The 15,302-nt window shown below is 56.8% G+C and overlaps 1 protein-coding gene across 1 annotated transcript in view; it reads right to left on the bottom strand.

Moving 5' to 3' along the window:
• Positions 1-15,302, bottom strand: part of BCL9 (BCL9 transcription coactivator) — a 37,718-nt gene that overhangs the window by 6,340 nt on the left and 16,076 nt on the right. Inside the window, 4 exon segments of the mRNA XM_029081273.2 lie at positions 76-265; positions 837-1,147; positions 1,436-1,744; positions 3,105-3,187. Of these exon segments, the coding sequence (XP_028937106.1) occupies positions 76-265; positions 837-1,147; positions 1,436-1,488 (554 nt within the window). The 5' untranslated portion in view covers positions 1,489-1,744; positions 3,105-3,187.

The following is a 15,302-nucleotide window of genomic DNA, read 5'->3' as shown; positions in this document are numbered from 1 at the left end:
CCCACCCGCCCCGGCTCAGCCCACGGCCCTCGCTACACACCGGCTTGCCGGCCCCACCCCTAGCCGGGGACTCACTTGTTGGCCATGTCAGTAGAGAACACGTAAACCACTTTTGCCGGCGTCTTCTGGGCAGCAGCCGGCTCGACCCCGGCGGGCTGGCTGTGGGCGGGGGTGGAAGACCTGGGGGTCGCCGCGTTGGAAGGAGCCATGGGGTGCGGCGGGTGCGGGGGTTCCTGCGTCTTGCCGTGCTCGGCGGAGTTGCAATCTGTTGAGGCCGGGGCGGGGGGGGTATGTGGGCAGGGCTGCCACCAGGGAGGAAGGGGCGGGAAGCCATTCCAGCCCGTGGAGACCAGCAGCCGCTCCGGGCTAAGATGGCACGGCTCCCCCAACCCCGTGGGGTGCTCTGAACCACCCCTGACCCCCACCGCCACACACCTGTCCCTCAGAGGGGTCCCGGGCAGGCCATCTGCTCTCTGCCCAGCCCAAGCAGGTCTGCCGGGGTGTAGCGAGGCGAGAGCTGTTAGGGATTCCCCCTCGGGGCCGCCCACCAGACAGAGCAGCAACCCCCGGGCCTCAGTCAGACACCGGCCCAGGAGCGGGCCCTCCGGTTCCGGGGGGCCAGGCCGGCACGGCCGGCTCCCGCCCTGTGATGAGGGCCGGGGCCGGACGAGAGAGGGAGAGAGAGAGAGAGAGAGAGAAAGGGTGGGAGGAAGAAAGGACCGGAGGCCGAGGCCAGACCTCCCGTGACTACCCGGGGGGGCTCCCGAGAGCGAGGCTGGCAGCCCGGGGTGGGGAAGACGAGGAGGGGGAGGAGCAGCCTGGACGGGAGGGCTCACCTTTGATTTCGGCATCATCGCCGGGAGTCCCGCCATCTCTCTGGTCGAAGGAGTCGGCCGAGACGCCCCGAGGCCTCTTGCCCTTTCCCTTGGCCCCGTTGCCGGCCCCGTTCTTCAGCCCCATGCCCCCGCCCGCCCCGGGCAGGGTCTTGGCCGTGTGGGTCCCGGGCTTGGGGTCGGGCTGCACCTGGCCGGCGGGGCCTCCCCCTGGCTTCCCCTGGCTGGAGAACTTGGACTCCAGCTGGGGGTTTCCAGACGGGGACATCACTGGTGGGGGGCGGACCATCACCTCCTGCTTGGACTTGGGGCTGCTAGAAAGGAACCGGGGAGGGGGTCAGGCTCGGGGGGGAAGGGGGCAACGGGGGGGGGGGGGCGGAGGGAGGACGAGGGGCCAGATGGTGGGCAGCGCGGCGCGGCTCTGGGCCGCCGTCGGTCAGGGACGGCGGTTTCTAGGCACGTCCAGACGCGTCTCCCACCGGACGCGAGGGGATCGCGGGGGCCGGCTCCGCCGCCGACCAGCCGGGGTCCCGGAGGGCGGGTTTGGGAGCGCCCGGCGGTGCCCGTGGGACGGTTCCCCCTCCCCCGCCCGCCCGACTCACCTCTGGGCGTTTCCTGACGGGGAGTTCCTCACTTTGGGGGTGCTGGGATGCATTGATCGACGCTGAGCTGTGGGCGGCAGGCGGGACGGCTCACCGAGGGCCCCTCGGCGGAGGGGGGCGGCCGGCGGGGGCCGAGGAGCAGAGCGGGCCGTGGGTGCCCCTCAGCGCCGTCTGTCTGCGGGCCCCGTCCCTCGGGGCCGTTCTCGGCGGCTGCGGTCGTGGGCTCTCCCCGCTGCCAGCTCCAGCATCCTCTGGGCGGGTGCCTGCCGCCGCGGCCGTCGCGTAGGACTCTCGCATCTCCGGGGCACGCTGGGGACACGCCGGGCCAGGGGCCCGGGGGGGAAACGTCTGTTAGATGGGCAACGGCGCGCTCCCCCGGGGCACACCGTGGACAGACGGTGCGGCCTAGTGGACAGAGCCCCGGGCTGAAGGGCGGGTCCTTTGGGCTGGTCCCGGAAACTCTCCTGGCCTCAGCTGCCCCCTCTGAAAGGCGGGGACCACAGACACAGCGTGGCTCGGTGGAAAGAGCGTGGGCTTGGGAGTCAGAGGTCATGGGTTCGAATCCCGGCTCCGCCACTTGTCAGCTGTGTGACCTCGGGCAAGTCACTTCACTTCTCTGTGCCTCAGTTCCCTCATCTGTAAAATGGGGATGAGGACTGTGAGCCCCACGTGGGACCACCTGATCACCTTGTATCTACCCCAGCGCTTAGAACAGTGCTTGGCACGTAGTTAGCGCTTAACAAATACCAACATTTTGATCTTACTGCAAGCTCGTTACGGGCAGGGAATGGCTGTTTATTGTAACGGTGTACTCTCCCAGGCGTTCGGTACAGTGCTTTGCACACAGTCGGCGTTCAGTAAATACGATCGAATGAATGCATGACCGTCTTCTAGCTGCCGGACAGTGTTTTTTCGTTTCGTTTTTTAAATGGAACTTGTTCGGGCGTCTACTACGTTCCAGGAACCCTGGGGTACATACAAGATAATCAGGTTGGACACGGTCCCTGTCCCACAGGGGACTCACAGTCATAAATCTCCATTTTACCCGTGAGGTAACTGAGGCACAGAGAAATGAAGCCACCTGTCCAAGGTCACCCAGCAGACAAGAGGCGGAGTTGGATTTTGAACTCAGATCCTCTGACTCTCAGGCCCCATGCTCTTTCCGCTAGTTCACGCTGCTTCTTGTACTCTTCAAAGCGCTTGATACAGTGCAGACAGAGCACAGTCAGCACTCAATAAATATTACTGACCGACTGCTTCTTTGTGCATGCATCACAGCGTCAGCGCTGGAACGATGCCAGTGGGATTGCTAAGCCCCCGCCGGCCTGGGGAGAGGGCTCTCTCCACTAGGCTACACCGCTCCTCCGTGCAAGAGTCACTGAGGATCAACCTTGCACGGCGGCGGACGTAGCCGAGGGCAGCCTCCGGTTTCTCCACGCTTAATTTGTGAAGGGGAGGTAGGAAGGGGCACTCTTACCCCCGCTGTACTGCAGTCGAAACCCAGACCCAGAGAGGGTGGGCAACCCGCCCCACGTCACCCAGCAGGACGGTGGCCGAGCTGGGGTTTGAGTCCAGCCCTGAGCTCACGGGTCCCGGCCGAAGGACCTCCCCTCCCCGCCCTCCCCGGCCCCCAGCACCCCACCCACCCTCCTCCCGCCGGGCCGCTCACCAACACCCCCGGCGTCACGACACTGCACCGTTCATCCCGGAGGCGACGACGCGAGGGGCCCGGTCCGCCAGAGCCAGACACACCTGCGGGCGAGGACCGCTCAGTCAGGGACGAGACCGCGGCACCCAAGTCGCACACCTGACAGCCTGCCGTGCAGCCCCCCGAGAGGGTGGACGCGGCCGCCCCCGGAAAGTCCCCCCCAGTGTGGAGAGCCCCCGGAGACCGCGGAGAACTCCCCCGACGGCCCTTGGACCTTCACTCATTGCCTCCGCGACCGGAGGGGAGGGAAAAAAAACCCCAAAAAACAACTCTGGCCCCACCATCACCCCACTCCCCGTAGCCTAACTCTCAATCCCTTGGATTTATTGAGTATTAACTGTACGCATTGCACGTTACTAAGCACTTGGGAGAGTAAATACATTTTAAGTGAGTGGATAGACATGTTTTTTGCCCACAAGGAGATTACATTCTAGAGGGACCAATTTACAGTGCTCTGCAGGTAGTAAGCGCTCAATAAATACTATTGAATGAACAGAATTTAGAGGGTCTCCACCAGAGTTTGTCCCAGTGGCTCCCCTGCCCTCCTCTCCGCTCACTCTCGCCGGGAGTCCCTAATGTCAGGGCCCGACCCACCCACCGCCCCAAACCCGCTTTCCTCTTTGTCCTCCCTCGGTCGGTCGGTCTGTCTACGGTATTTACTGAGCGCTTACTGTGGGCAGAGTAAGTTTCCGGGAGAGTACAATGTATATCCCGGTCACGGTCCCTACCTACGAGCTTACAGTCTCCACCCCACCTACAGCTTCTTCTGGGCACCACCGTTACCCGGCTCTACCCTGTCCCTACCCGGAGATTCTGTCCTTCCAGAAACCGGAAAGGCTGAGGGCTTCCCTGATAAATAATGTTGGCATTTGTTAAGCGCTTACTACGTGCAGAGCACTCTTCTAAGCGCTGGGGGAGATACAGGGTCATCGGGTTGTCCCGAGTGAGGCTCACAGTCCTAATCCCCATTTTCCGGATGAGGGAACTGAGGCGCACAAGTCAAGCGACTTGCCCACAGTCACACAGCTGACAAGTGGCAGAGCCAGGATTCGAACGCGTGAACCCTGACTCCCAAGCCCGGGCTCGTTCCACTGAGACACGCTGCTTCTCTAAAGAACCCCGCCATCCTATTGCCCCTTTAGGAGAAGAGTCAACTTTCTCTTTCGCGTCATGCCCGGGGTCCCGGCCGCCAGGTCTGACTTTCCTCAGAGGGGTGACCTTCCGGAAATTGACTCCTGCCCACCCTCCGCTTCAACAACAACAGGAACGACTTGGACCGAGCACACCCGCTAGGGACGATACAATGTTCCAAGTGCTTGGGAAGGACAACCAAAGCCCAAGACACGCTCCCTGCCCTTAATGATGGAACCTTCAGCGGACTGTGAAGAATTCATTCATTCAGTAGTATTTACTGAGCGCTTACTATGTGCAGAGCACTGTACTAAGCGCTTGGAATGTACAAATCGGCAACAGATAGAGACGGTCCCGGCCCACTGATGGGTTTACAGTCTAATCGGGGGAGACAGACAGTGAAGAAGACTGGGACGAGATCAAATAGGCCAGAGGTGCAATACCAGAACAAGTTCGGATGTCGTCGCGGGCTTGGAATGTGACTCTTTATTGTATTACACTTTCCCCAGCGCTTAGTACAGTGCTCTGTACATGCAAGCGCTCAGTAAATACAACCGAATGAGTGAATCGGAATTTTGCCATTTAAAAGAGCCGACGCAGCGGAGACCAACGCGGAGATTGCACCGCGCACTCCCTTTCTGAGAACGCTCATGACGCCGGTCCTGGCACCAACCCAGGGGACCCATCTCTCTTTCCTTTCACCCTTTATTCGTTCATTCATTCTTATTAAGTGCAAAGTGTGTGCAGAGCACTGTACTAAGCGCTCGGAAGAGTACAAAAGAACAATAAACAGACACTCAGATACGTACAGAAGTGCTGTGGGCTGGGGTGGGGGGGATGAACAAAGGGGGCAAGTCAGGGCGACGCAGAAGGGAGAGGGAGAAGAGGAAAGGAGGACTTAGTCTGGGAAGGCCTCTTGGTGGAGGAGATGTGCCTTCAATAAATAAGGCTTTGAAGAAGGAGTATCTGTAGGTCAGATATGAAGATTCACTCATTCAGTCATATTTATCCCCTCTCCCAGCCCCATGGCACTTACATACATATCTGTAATTTTATTTATATTAATGCCCGTCTCCCCACCTAGACGATAAGCTCGTTGTGGGCAGGGAATGTGTCTGTTATTGTTCTACGGTACTCTCCCAAGCGCTCAGTTAAGGGCTCTGCACAGTTAGGGCTCAATAAATACGACTGATTGACTGACGGCCTCACTCCCCTCATTGCCATCCGTCCCCTCCCCTTCGAGCAGGTGGGCGTTCTGGTTGGTTCGGCGGGGGCGGAGGCCCCCTTGTTCGTGGGCAGGTGCGTGACACGTAGGTAAATATCTGGCAGCTCCCGCAGGAGGTGGGCAGGGCAGGGGAAGGGAAGGGAAGGGCGAGAGGCGCTCCTAGCAGCAGCGCTCCGCTTCTCAGTAGGCTCCGGACAAGTCCCTGGCCCCACTCACACAGAGAGAGCCTTGGGAAGAAGGGTCCCCTTGGGCCCTCCTTGCTCTTTTTTTCTTTCAGGTTAATGGAACTGATTGCCACCCCACCCCCAGACGCTTGCCTCCCCCGGGGCTGGCGCCCACAGGCTCGGGTTTCCGGTCACCCCTTCCCTCGCCGCTGGACCTGGACGTCCAACGGAGCCTATTTCCGGAGCCCTCACTCGGGAGAAGAGGGCAGTCCCTCAGAGGGGTGTCACCCCTACGTCCCCCTGGCTCCGAAGTCTCTTCCTCCAGGTCTTGAGCAGCACACCTACTGTGTGCCCAGCACTGTGTACTCTGTGCTTCAGAGAGAACCACAGAAACAGGATGAATCCGGCCCTCGAGGAATTTACAGTCGAGCCGGGAAAGCCGGCGCTAAGATAAAGCGGAGATGGAGGAAGCTCTACGAGTAGAAAGTTACGTAGCTAGGTGCAGCAGGGGGTTCTGAGTACCCAAGGGCTTAGGTGACGCTGAAGTGGCAGGTGGGGCGAGGAGAAGTGAATCGGAGGTGGGATTTCCGAAGGGCTGTGAAGGCGGGCCGGGCCGTGGTCTGCCAGATGCGAAGGCAGGGAGGAAGTTCCAGGCAGGAGGGAGGGTTCTCGTCCCAGCTTGATCACTACCTGCCTTGGCAGGTCACCGAGGCCCCCCGGGTCTCGCTCTCTTCCTCTGCAAAACGAGGCTCAAGAACCCGGCTCTCCCCACGTCCGAGACCGGGGGTCCCGCCTGGGGCCACCGGAGCCGGCGGCTGCGTCCGACCCGATTATCGGGAGCGCCCCAGTGCTTAGGCACCCAGGAAGTGCTTAATCGATGCCACGTGATTATGAAGCGACGCCGCCCACCGCGGGAGGGACAGACGCTGATCCTCTGCATCCCATCCTGAGCAAGAAGCTGTCCCTGCGGACCCATCAGGAAGTCCAGCGACCCCAGAGTAGCCCACCGCCCCGACCCCTCCAATCTCTTCATCGCCCACACCCTCCCACCCATCACAAAATCGACTAGGGTCCCTTGCTCCTCAGCAGGACCCAGCTGGGGGCAGGAGAAGGGAGAGAGTCACAGGGACCAGTCCACCGGTCATCCGCTGACTGATTGATGGATTGAACTAGACAGGGAGTGACCGGCCCGTGTCCCCTGCCGGACTCTAAGCTTCCAGAGGGCAGGGATCGTGTCTTGTGTGGCTGTTCTAGACTCTCCCAAAGCTTAGCACAGTGCTCTGCCTGCAGAAGTCTGCAGGCTCTTAGAGGTCAAGGTTTCTGTCTTCTAACTTGAGTGTATCCTCCCAAGCGCTTAGCGGTGCTCTGCACGCTGTCAGCACTGAGTCGATGCTATTGGTCAACTGACTAAGGGGAGGAGGGGTCTGGGTCCCGAGGGATGCCCTAGAAGCCTAGATTTTTTTCAGAGGTCAGCGAGACCCCCCCCCCAGGTGTCGAGCCAGATTAGGGGGGAGGGTAAAGGCAGGGGAGACGGCTCCAGCAGGTGGGATAGAGAGGGCTAAACAAGTGCCTTGTCCACATGCACCACCTGCTGCTCTAGCACCAAGCTGCTCACTGCACCTCGATCTCAACATCCCACAGCCGACTCCTCGCCCACGTCCTCCCCGTGGCCTGGAACTCCTTCCCGCTACACAGCCAACGGACCACCGCTCTCCCCGCCTTCAAAGCCCTCCTCAAATCTCCTCTAAGAGGCCTTCCCCAAGTCCTTATCTCCCCTAGGCGCCCTCCCCTCCGCATCACCCCGCCCTCGAATCTGTACCCCTTAAAGCACTTGATATTCACCCCACCCCAGCCCTACGGCATTATATATACGCAAGCTTACACTCCCGTCTCCCCCCATGGAACTTATTTTAATAATAAGAATAATAATTATGGTATCTGTTAAGCACTTACTATGCGCCGAGCACTGTTCTAAGCGCTGGGGTAGATACAGGGTGATCAGATCGTCCCCCGTGGGGCTCACATTTTTGAATCCCCATTTTTACAGATGAGGTAACTGAGGCCCAGAGAAGTTAAGTGACTTGCCCAAAGTCACAAGGCAGACAAGTGGCGGAGCCGGGATTAGAACCCGCTACCTCGGATTCCAAAGCCTGTGCTCTTTCCACTGAGCCACGCTGCTTCTCTAGTGTCTGTCCCACTAGACTATAAGCTCCACTTTTTGTAGCATTTGTTAAGCTGTGTGACAGGCCCTGTACTAAGCGCTGGGGTAGATACAAGCTAATCAGGCTGGCCATAGTACCTGTCCCAAACAGAGCTCAGCCTTAATCCCCATTTTACGGATGACATAACTGAGGCACAGAGAAGTGAAGTGACTTGCCTAAAGTCACCCCGCAGGTAAGTGACGGGGCCGGAACTAGAACCCAGGTTCTCTGACTCCCAGGCCCCGGTTTTTTTTTTACCAGGCCATACTGCTCGTCGTGGGCAGGGTCTGCACACGTACCAACTCTGTTGTACTGTATTTTCCCACGTGCTAAGTACAGTGCTCTGCACACAGTAAGCGCTTAATAAATACGATTTCCTGATTGACTCATCACACCCGGGGCCTTCCCCATCCAGTTGCTCCGTGTCCTCAGCCCACTTTCGGGAAGGCCTCCGCGCGGCCACCGTGAGCGTTTACTTCCCCGGCACCAGCTGCCAATGCTCGGGGGGAGCAGCGTGGCTCAGTGGAAAGGGCCTGGGCTTGGGAGCCAGAGGTCATGGGTTCGAATTCCGGCTCTGCCACTTGGCAGCTGTGTGACTGTGGGCGAGTCACTTCGCTTCTCTGGGCCTCAGTTCCCTCATCTGTAAAATGGAGATTAACTGTGAGCCTCACGTGGGACAACCTGATGACCCTGGATCTCCCCCAGCGCTTAGAACAGGGCTCTGCACAGAGTAGGCGCTTAACAAATACCAACAATTCCCCGCGGGACCCGGAATAGGCCTCTCAAAGTGGCCCGGATCTGTCGTGGGATTCTCCCACCTGCCTCGACACTCTCGCCATCTTCTGTCCCCCATCTACCATTTCGACCCTTCCGTGTCACCCGAGTGCCAGGTTCCTGCAACCCCGTAGCACTGTTTCCCGCTTCTGTGATCCATTTCGGGGACTCTTGCTCAGGCGGTCAATTAAACTTGTCGAGAGCACTTGAGAGAAGAGAATATAACGGACACATTCCCCGCCCGCAACGAGTTTACAGTCCGGCTTACTCTCTCCCCGCCGCCGGCGCGTAAACACGTCAAAGCAGAGATTGTGTTTTCTCTTTTGTGGCCTGGAGGACCCGGTACCGCACTCTCTGTGCCGTTCAGTAAAAACTACTGATTGATAACCAGCGAAGCACATCCTCACCCCGTCACCCAAGCCTCCTCCTACCACTCTGCAGCCATTTAACGACGGTATTTATTAAAAGCCGACAACACGCTAAGCGCCGGGGCAGATGCAAGATAATCAGTAGTATTTATTGAGCACTTTACTCTGTTCAGAGCACTGTACTAAGAGCTTGGGGGAGTACCATGCAATAGCGTCGGCTGACTCGTTCCCTGCCCACAGCGAGCTCACGGTCCAGAGGGATCTAATCGGACCCATCCCACACGGGGCTCACAGTTGTGCAGGGAGGGCAGGGAATCTCCTTCCCGTTTCTCAGAGGAGGACCCTGAAGACCAGAGAAGTTCAGCGACCCCCTCAAGGTCACACAGCAGGTCAAAGGCAGAAGCGGGACTAGAACCTGGACCTCCGGATTTCAAATCCCAGGCTCTTTCCGCTGGGCCAGGATGTCACCCCGGCTGCCCTTCCATCTTCCCATCCTTTTTTTTTAAATAATAACAATGTCGGTATTTGTTACGCGCTTACTATGTGCAGAGCACTGTACTAAGCGCCGGGGTGGATACAGAGTCATCGGGTCGTCCCACGTGAGGCTCATGGTTAATCCCCATTTTACAGATAAGGTAACTGAGGCACAGAGAGGTGAAGTGACTTGTCCACAGTCACACAGCTGACAAGTGGCAGAGCCGCGATTCGAACCCATGACCTCTGACTCCCAAGCCCGGGCTCTTTCCACTGAGCCACGCCGCTTCTCTTTTTGATGTCATCTGTTACGTACTTACTACGCGTCTGGCACTAAGTGCTGGAGTAGAAACAAATGAATCAGGATGGACACGGTCCACGGGCTCACGGGGGTCTAAGTTTTAATCCCCATTTTCCAGATGAGGTGACTGAGGCGCAGAGAAGTTAAATGACACGCCCACGGTCACACAACAGACAAGGGGAAGTGCCGGGATTGGAACCCAGATCATCTGTCTTTTGCAAACCCGCTTTAGCCCCCATCATTGCAAGCTCTCGCTCCAGTCCCCGTCAGTGGGCGTTCTGCCTAGCCATCGGTCAAGCGTATTTATTGAGAGTTTATTCCGTGTCGAGCACTGCGCTAAGCACTCGAGAGAATATAATAAAACACTACTAGCCTATAACCAGCTTACAGTCCAGAGGGGGGCCATGCCTAGAGACCAAGGGTTGAAACAGAGAAGCAGCTTGGCTTAGTGGAAAGATCACGGGCTTGGGAGTCAGAGGATGTGGGTTCTAATCCCGGCTCCGCTACTCATCTGCTGGGTGACCTTGGACAAGCCACTTGACTTCTCTGTGCCTCACTTACCTCCTCTGTTAAATGGGCATTGAGATTGTGAGCCCCACATGGGACCACCTGATCACTCTGTATCTAAGCAGCGTGGCTCCGTGGAAAGAGCCCGGGCTTGGGAGTCAGAGGTCACGAGTTCGAATCCCGGCTCTGCCACTTGTCAGCTGGGTGACTGTGGGCGAGTCACTTCACTTCTCTGGGCCTCGGTCACCTCATCTGTAAAATGGGGATTAACTGTGAGCCTCGTGGGACAACCCGATCACCCTGTATCTACGCCAGTGCTTAGAACAGTGCTCTGCACATAGTAAGCGCGTAGCAAATACCAACATTATTATTATGACCCCAGCGCTTAGACCAGTGCTTGGCACATAGTAAGTGCTGAAAAGAATACTGTAGTTATTATTCCATGAGCTGGTTCTGTCCACTATTTATTATTATTATTATTATTATTATTATTATTATTCCACGAGCTGGTTCTGTCACCCACAGAGCAGCCCTCCACCCACACCGGACCTGCACCGGACCTCCTAGCCACAAATCCACACCTCCTAGCCACAGACCCCACATCAATCAGTCAACCGCACTTCCTGAGCGCTTCTTGTGTGCAGAGCACTATACTAAGCGCTTAGGAGAGGACAATGAATGTAACAGAGTTGGGAGATCAGTTGTACCCAGCTTTTTCCTGAGGTGTGGAACGGTCCCTTGTCCAACCACCACCCCCTTCCCCATTTTGGGTCCCCGCTGCCTAAACCCCTCCACTCCTTGTACATTCCAAGCGCTTAGTACAGTGCCCTGCACATAGTAAGCGCTCAATGCATACTACTGAGTGAATGAATGCCTTCAGGCCATCTCCCCAATGCTTAGAACAGTGCTCGGCACATAGTAAGCGCTTAACAAATACCAACGTAATCATCTCCTACCCAACGTGGCTTAGTGGCAAGAACCCGGGCTTGGGAGTCGGAGGACGTGGGTTCTAATCCCCACTCTGCCACTTGTCTGCTGTGTGACCTTGGGCAGGCCACTTGGCTTCTCTGGGCCTCAGTTCCCTCATCTGGGCATCCAGTAGGCGCTTAGCAAAGGCCATCATTATTATGATAGTAAGCGCTTAACCAGAGAAGCAGCGTGGCTCAGTGGAAATCGCTCGGGCTTGGGAGCCAGAGGTCAGGGGTTCGAATCCCTACTCTGCCACTTGTCAGCTGCGTGACTGTGGGCAAGTCACTTCTCTGGGCCTCAGTTCCCTCATCTGTCAAATGGGGATGAAGACCGTGAGCCTCACGGGGCACCACCTGATGACCCTGTATCTCCCCCAGCTTTTAGAACAGTGCTCTGCACATAGTAAGTGCTTAACAAATACCAACATTATTATTAACAGTGCTCTACACATAGTAAGCGCTTAACAAATACCAACATTATGAACAAATACCAACATTATTATTATTAACAGTGCTCTGCACCTAGTAAGCGCTTAACAAATACCAACATTATTAACATATACCAACATTATAATTATTATTATTAACAGCGCTCTGCACATAGTAGGTGCTTAACAAATACCAACATTATTCTTATCGGGAATCAGAGGTCACGGATTCTAATCCAGGTCAGCCGGGTGACTCTGGGGAAGCCACTTCGCTCCTCTGGGCCTCCATTTTATTATTGGGAATCAGAAGTCACGGATTCTAATCCAGGCCAGCCGGGTGACTTTGGGCAAGCCACTTCGCTCCTCTGGGCCTCCGTTTTATTATTGGGAATCGGAGGTCACGGATTCTAATCCAGGCCAGCCGGGTGACTTTGGGCAAGCCACTTCGCTCCTCTGGGCCTCCGTTTTATTATTGGGAATCAGAAGTCACGGATTCTAATCCAGGCCCTCTGGGTGACTTTGGGCAAGCCACTTCGCTCCTCTGGGCCTCCGTTTTATTACTCTGGGCCTCCGTTTTAGTATTGTTATTATTGGGAATCGGAGGTCACGGATCCAGGCCAGCTGGGTGACTCCGGGCAAGCCACTTCGCTCCTCCGGGCCTCAGTTCCCTCCTCTGGAAGATGGGGATGAAGAGCGGGAGCCCCACCTAACCTTGCATGGCCCCGCGGCGCTTGGAACGGTGCTGGGCACCCAGTGGGCGCTTGGCAAATGCCAAACATCATCGCGATCAGAGTAAGCGCTTTAACCAACACGATGATGATGATGATGATGATGAAGCGGGGGGAGGGGGGGGAAGTTTGGGGGCGGGCGAGGGCGGTGCGGGGCCTCCTTGGGGCCCCCGCCCCTCCCCCCCCCCGGCCGCACGAGGACCGTCCCGCCCCCCCCCCCCGCGGGGCCACTTACCCCGCCGCCGGGGGGGGGGGAGGGGGCAGGAGGCGGCGCTCAGCCCCGGGGGGCGGGGACGGGCGGCGCAGCGTCCCCCCCCGGCGCCGTCCCCGTGCGTGTGGCCGTCCCGGTGGGGGTCGGGGTCCCGCTCCCGGCCGCGGCCCCGCACATCGGCTCCATTGTCCGCCGCCCCCCCCCCCCCCCCGCCGATGGGCCCGTCCGGACGGGCGCGGGCACCCGGCGCGAGGAGGGGGGGGGATCGCCCGCGCGCGCCTGCGCCCCGGCACGCACGAGGGCCTCCCCCCCCCCGCGGCTGCCCGCCGTGGTACCTTCCCGCTCCCCGCCTCCACCCCCCCACTGGCGAGCCCCTGCCATCTGCATAGCCCCCGCCCCTTCATCTGCATAGCCCCGCCCCCTTAAAGGGCCAGGCGCCTCTCCCCCAGCCCCGCGCGCTCTCCCCCCACCCCCGACGGGGAAGGGGAATTGGAGGGAAAGGGGCCGCACAGTCCAGGCCGCTGCCGGAATAATAATAATGTTGGTATTTGTTAAGCGCTTACTAGGTGCAGAGCACTGTTAATTATAATAATAATGTTGGTATTTAAGCGCTTACTAGGTGCAGAGCACTGTTAATTATAATAATAATGTTGGTATTTAAGCGCTTACTAGGTGCAGAGCACTGTTAATAATAATAATAATGATGTTGGTATTTGTTAAGCGCTTACTATATGCAGAGCGCTATTAATAATAATAATTTTGGTATTTAAGTGCTTCCTAGGTGCAGAGCACTGTTAATCATAATAATAATAATGTTGGTATTTAAGCGCTTATGTGCTGAGCACTGTTAATGATAATTTGGGTATTTAAGTGCTTACTATGTGCAGAGCACTGTTAATCATAATAATAATAATAATAATGTTGGTATTTGTTAAGCGCTTACTATGTGCCAAGCACTGTTCTAAGCACTGGGGTAGACACAGGAGAATCAGGATGTCCCACGTGGGGCTCACACACTTTTAATCCCCATTTTACAGATGAGGGAACTGAGGCCCAGAGAAGTGAAGTGACTTGCCCACAGTCACACAGCTGACAAGTGGCAGAGCTGGGATTCGAACTCATGAGCCCTGACTCCAAAGCCCGTGCTCTTTCCACTGAGCCACGCTGCTTCTCCATCATAATAATAATGTTGGTATTTGTTAAGCTCTTACTAGGTGCAGAGCGCTGTTAATCATAATAATAATGTTGGTATTTTCATTCAATAGTATTTATTGAGCGCTTACTATGTGCAGGGCACTGTACTAAGCGCTTGGAATGAACAAGTCGGCAACAGATAGAGACAGTCCCTGCCGTTTGACAGTATTTGTTAAGCGCTTACTAGGTGCAGAGCACTGTTAATCACAGTAATAATGTTGGTATTTGTTAAGCGCTTACTAGGTGCAGGGCACTGTTAATCATAAAAATAATGCTAGTATTTGTTAAGCGCTTACTAGGTGCAGAGCGCTGTTAATCATAAAAATAATGCTGGTATTTGTTAAGCGCTTACTAGGTGCAGAGCGCTGTTAATCATAATAATAATGTTGGTATTTGTTAAGCGCTTACTAGGTGCAGAGCGCTGTTAATAATAGTAATAATTTTGGTATTTGTTAAGCGCTTACTAGGTGCAGAGCACTGTTAATCATAAAAATAATGTTGGTATTTGTTAAGCGATTACTATGTGCAGAGCACCGGACTAAGCGCTTGGAACGGACAGTTCGGCAACAGCTTGGCTAACGGGGCGGGGGGAGAGAGAGATCGTCGACGAGATGCAGGCCGCGCGGAGTAACACGGACGGGCGAGGTCACACGTAAAGGGTATCGCGGTGGTTTCAGGGGAGCGCAAGGCAGAGGGAGCACGAGACCCTCGCCTGGGGTTGCCGGGCACTCGCTGAGAAACACCCAGGGAGTTGGTGGGAACTCCCTGGGTCCTGAGAGGTCTGCACGTGGCCCTCCTCCTGCCCTCGTCCATCCTTCGGTCCGGCCTCGCCACTCGGGCCCCCCCCAAACCCTCTCCTGGGCCGGGATTCTGGGACGACCGGGTTCCAGTTCCCACCTGTGGGCTAAGTCGGAAAGCTAAGCCTCGTGCTACAAGGCCTTTCGCCCAAGCGGCCCACCTGGCTAGGCCCGACTGAACGGGAGGCTGTCGGTCTTCCCACCTGCATAGTGGGGTTAAGAAGATAACATCCACTTTACGAAGGGTTCAAAGCAGCAAATCTGTTTATCAGGGACTTTATTCTGCCAGGTACCTCTCCCATCACACCTGCAGCATTGTTTTTTCTCTTGGTCCCCTCTCTTTCCTACCAGTCTCTACCCCTGACTGTGTCCCTTTTGTGGTACTTTCCCAAGCACTTAGTACGGTGCTCTCCACATGGAGCTAGACGCCCAAGAGGCGCTTAATATACATAACTGACTGACAGATGCTTCTGACACACCCACGAAGTGGACTGGCATGGCCCTTGCTGCCGGGTCACGGAGGTTTCTTCTCAAAGCCCACGTCCTCCTAGTCTCCCCGGGCCTGATTATTATTATTATTATTATTATTATCCATTATTGTCGAGGGCCAGTCTGAGCCGTCCGACGCTGCTGCCCACCTGACGCTTTGCTTCGTCGTGTCGGCGAAACGGCTCTGCTCTGCGGCACT

This window comes from Ornithorhynchus anatinus, chromosome 16 (genome assembly GCF_004115215.2).
Source record: "Ornithorhynchus anatinus isolate Pmale09 chromosome 16, mOrnAna1.pri.v4, whole genome shotgun sequence".
NCBI classification, from domain to species: domain Eukaryota; kingdom Metazoa; phylum Chordata; class Mammalia; order Monotremata; family Ornithorhynchidae; genus Ornithorhynchus; species Ornithorhynchus anatinus.
The sequence above is the reverse complement of the archived record's forward strand: the minus strand, read 5'-3'. Positions and strand labels throughout refer to the sequence as shown.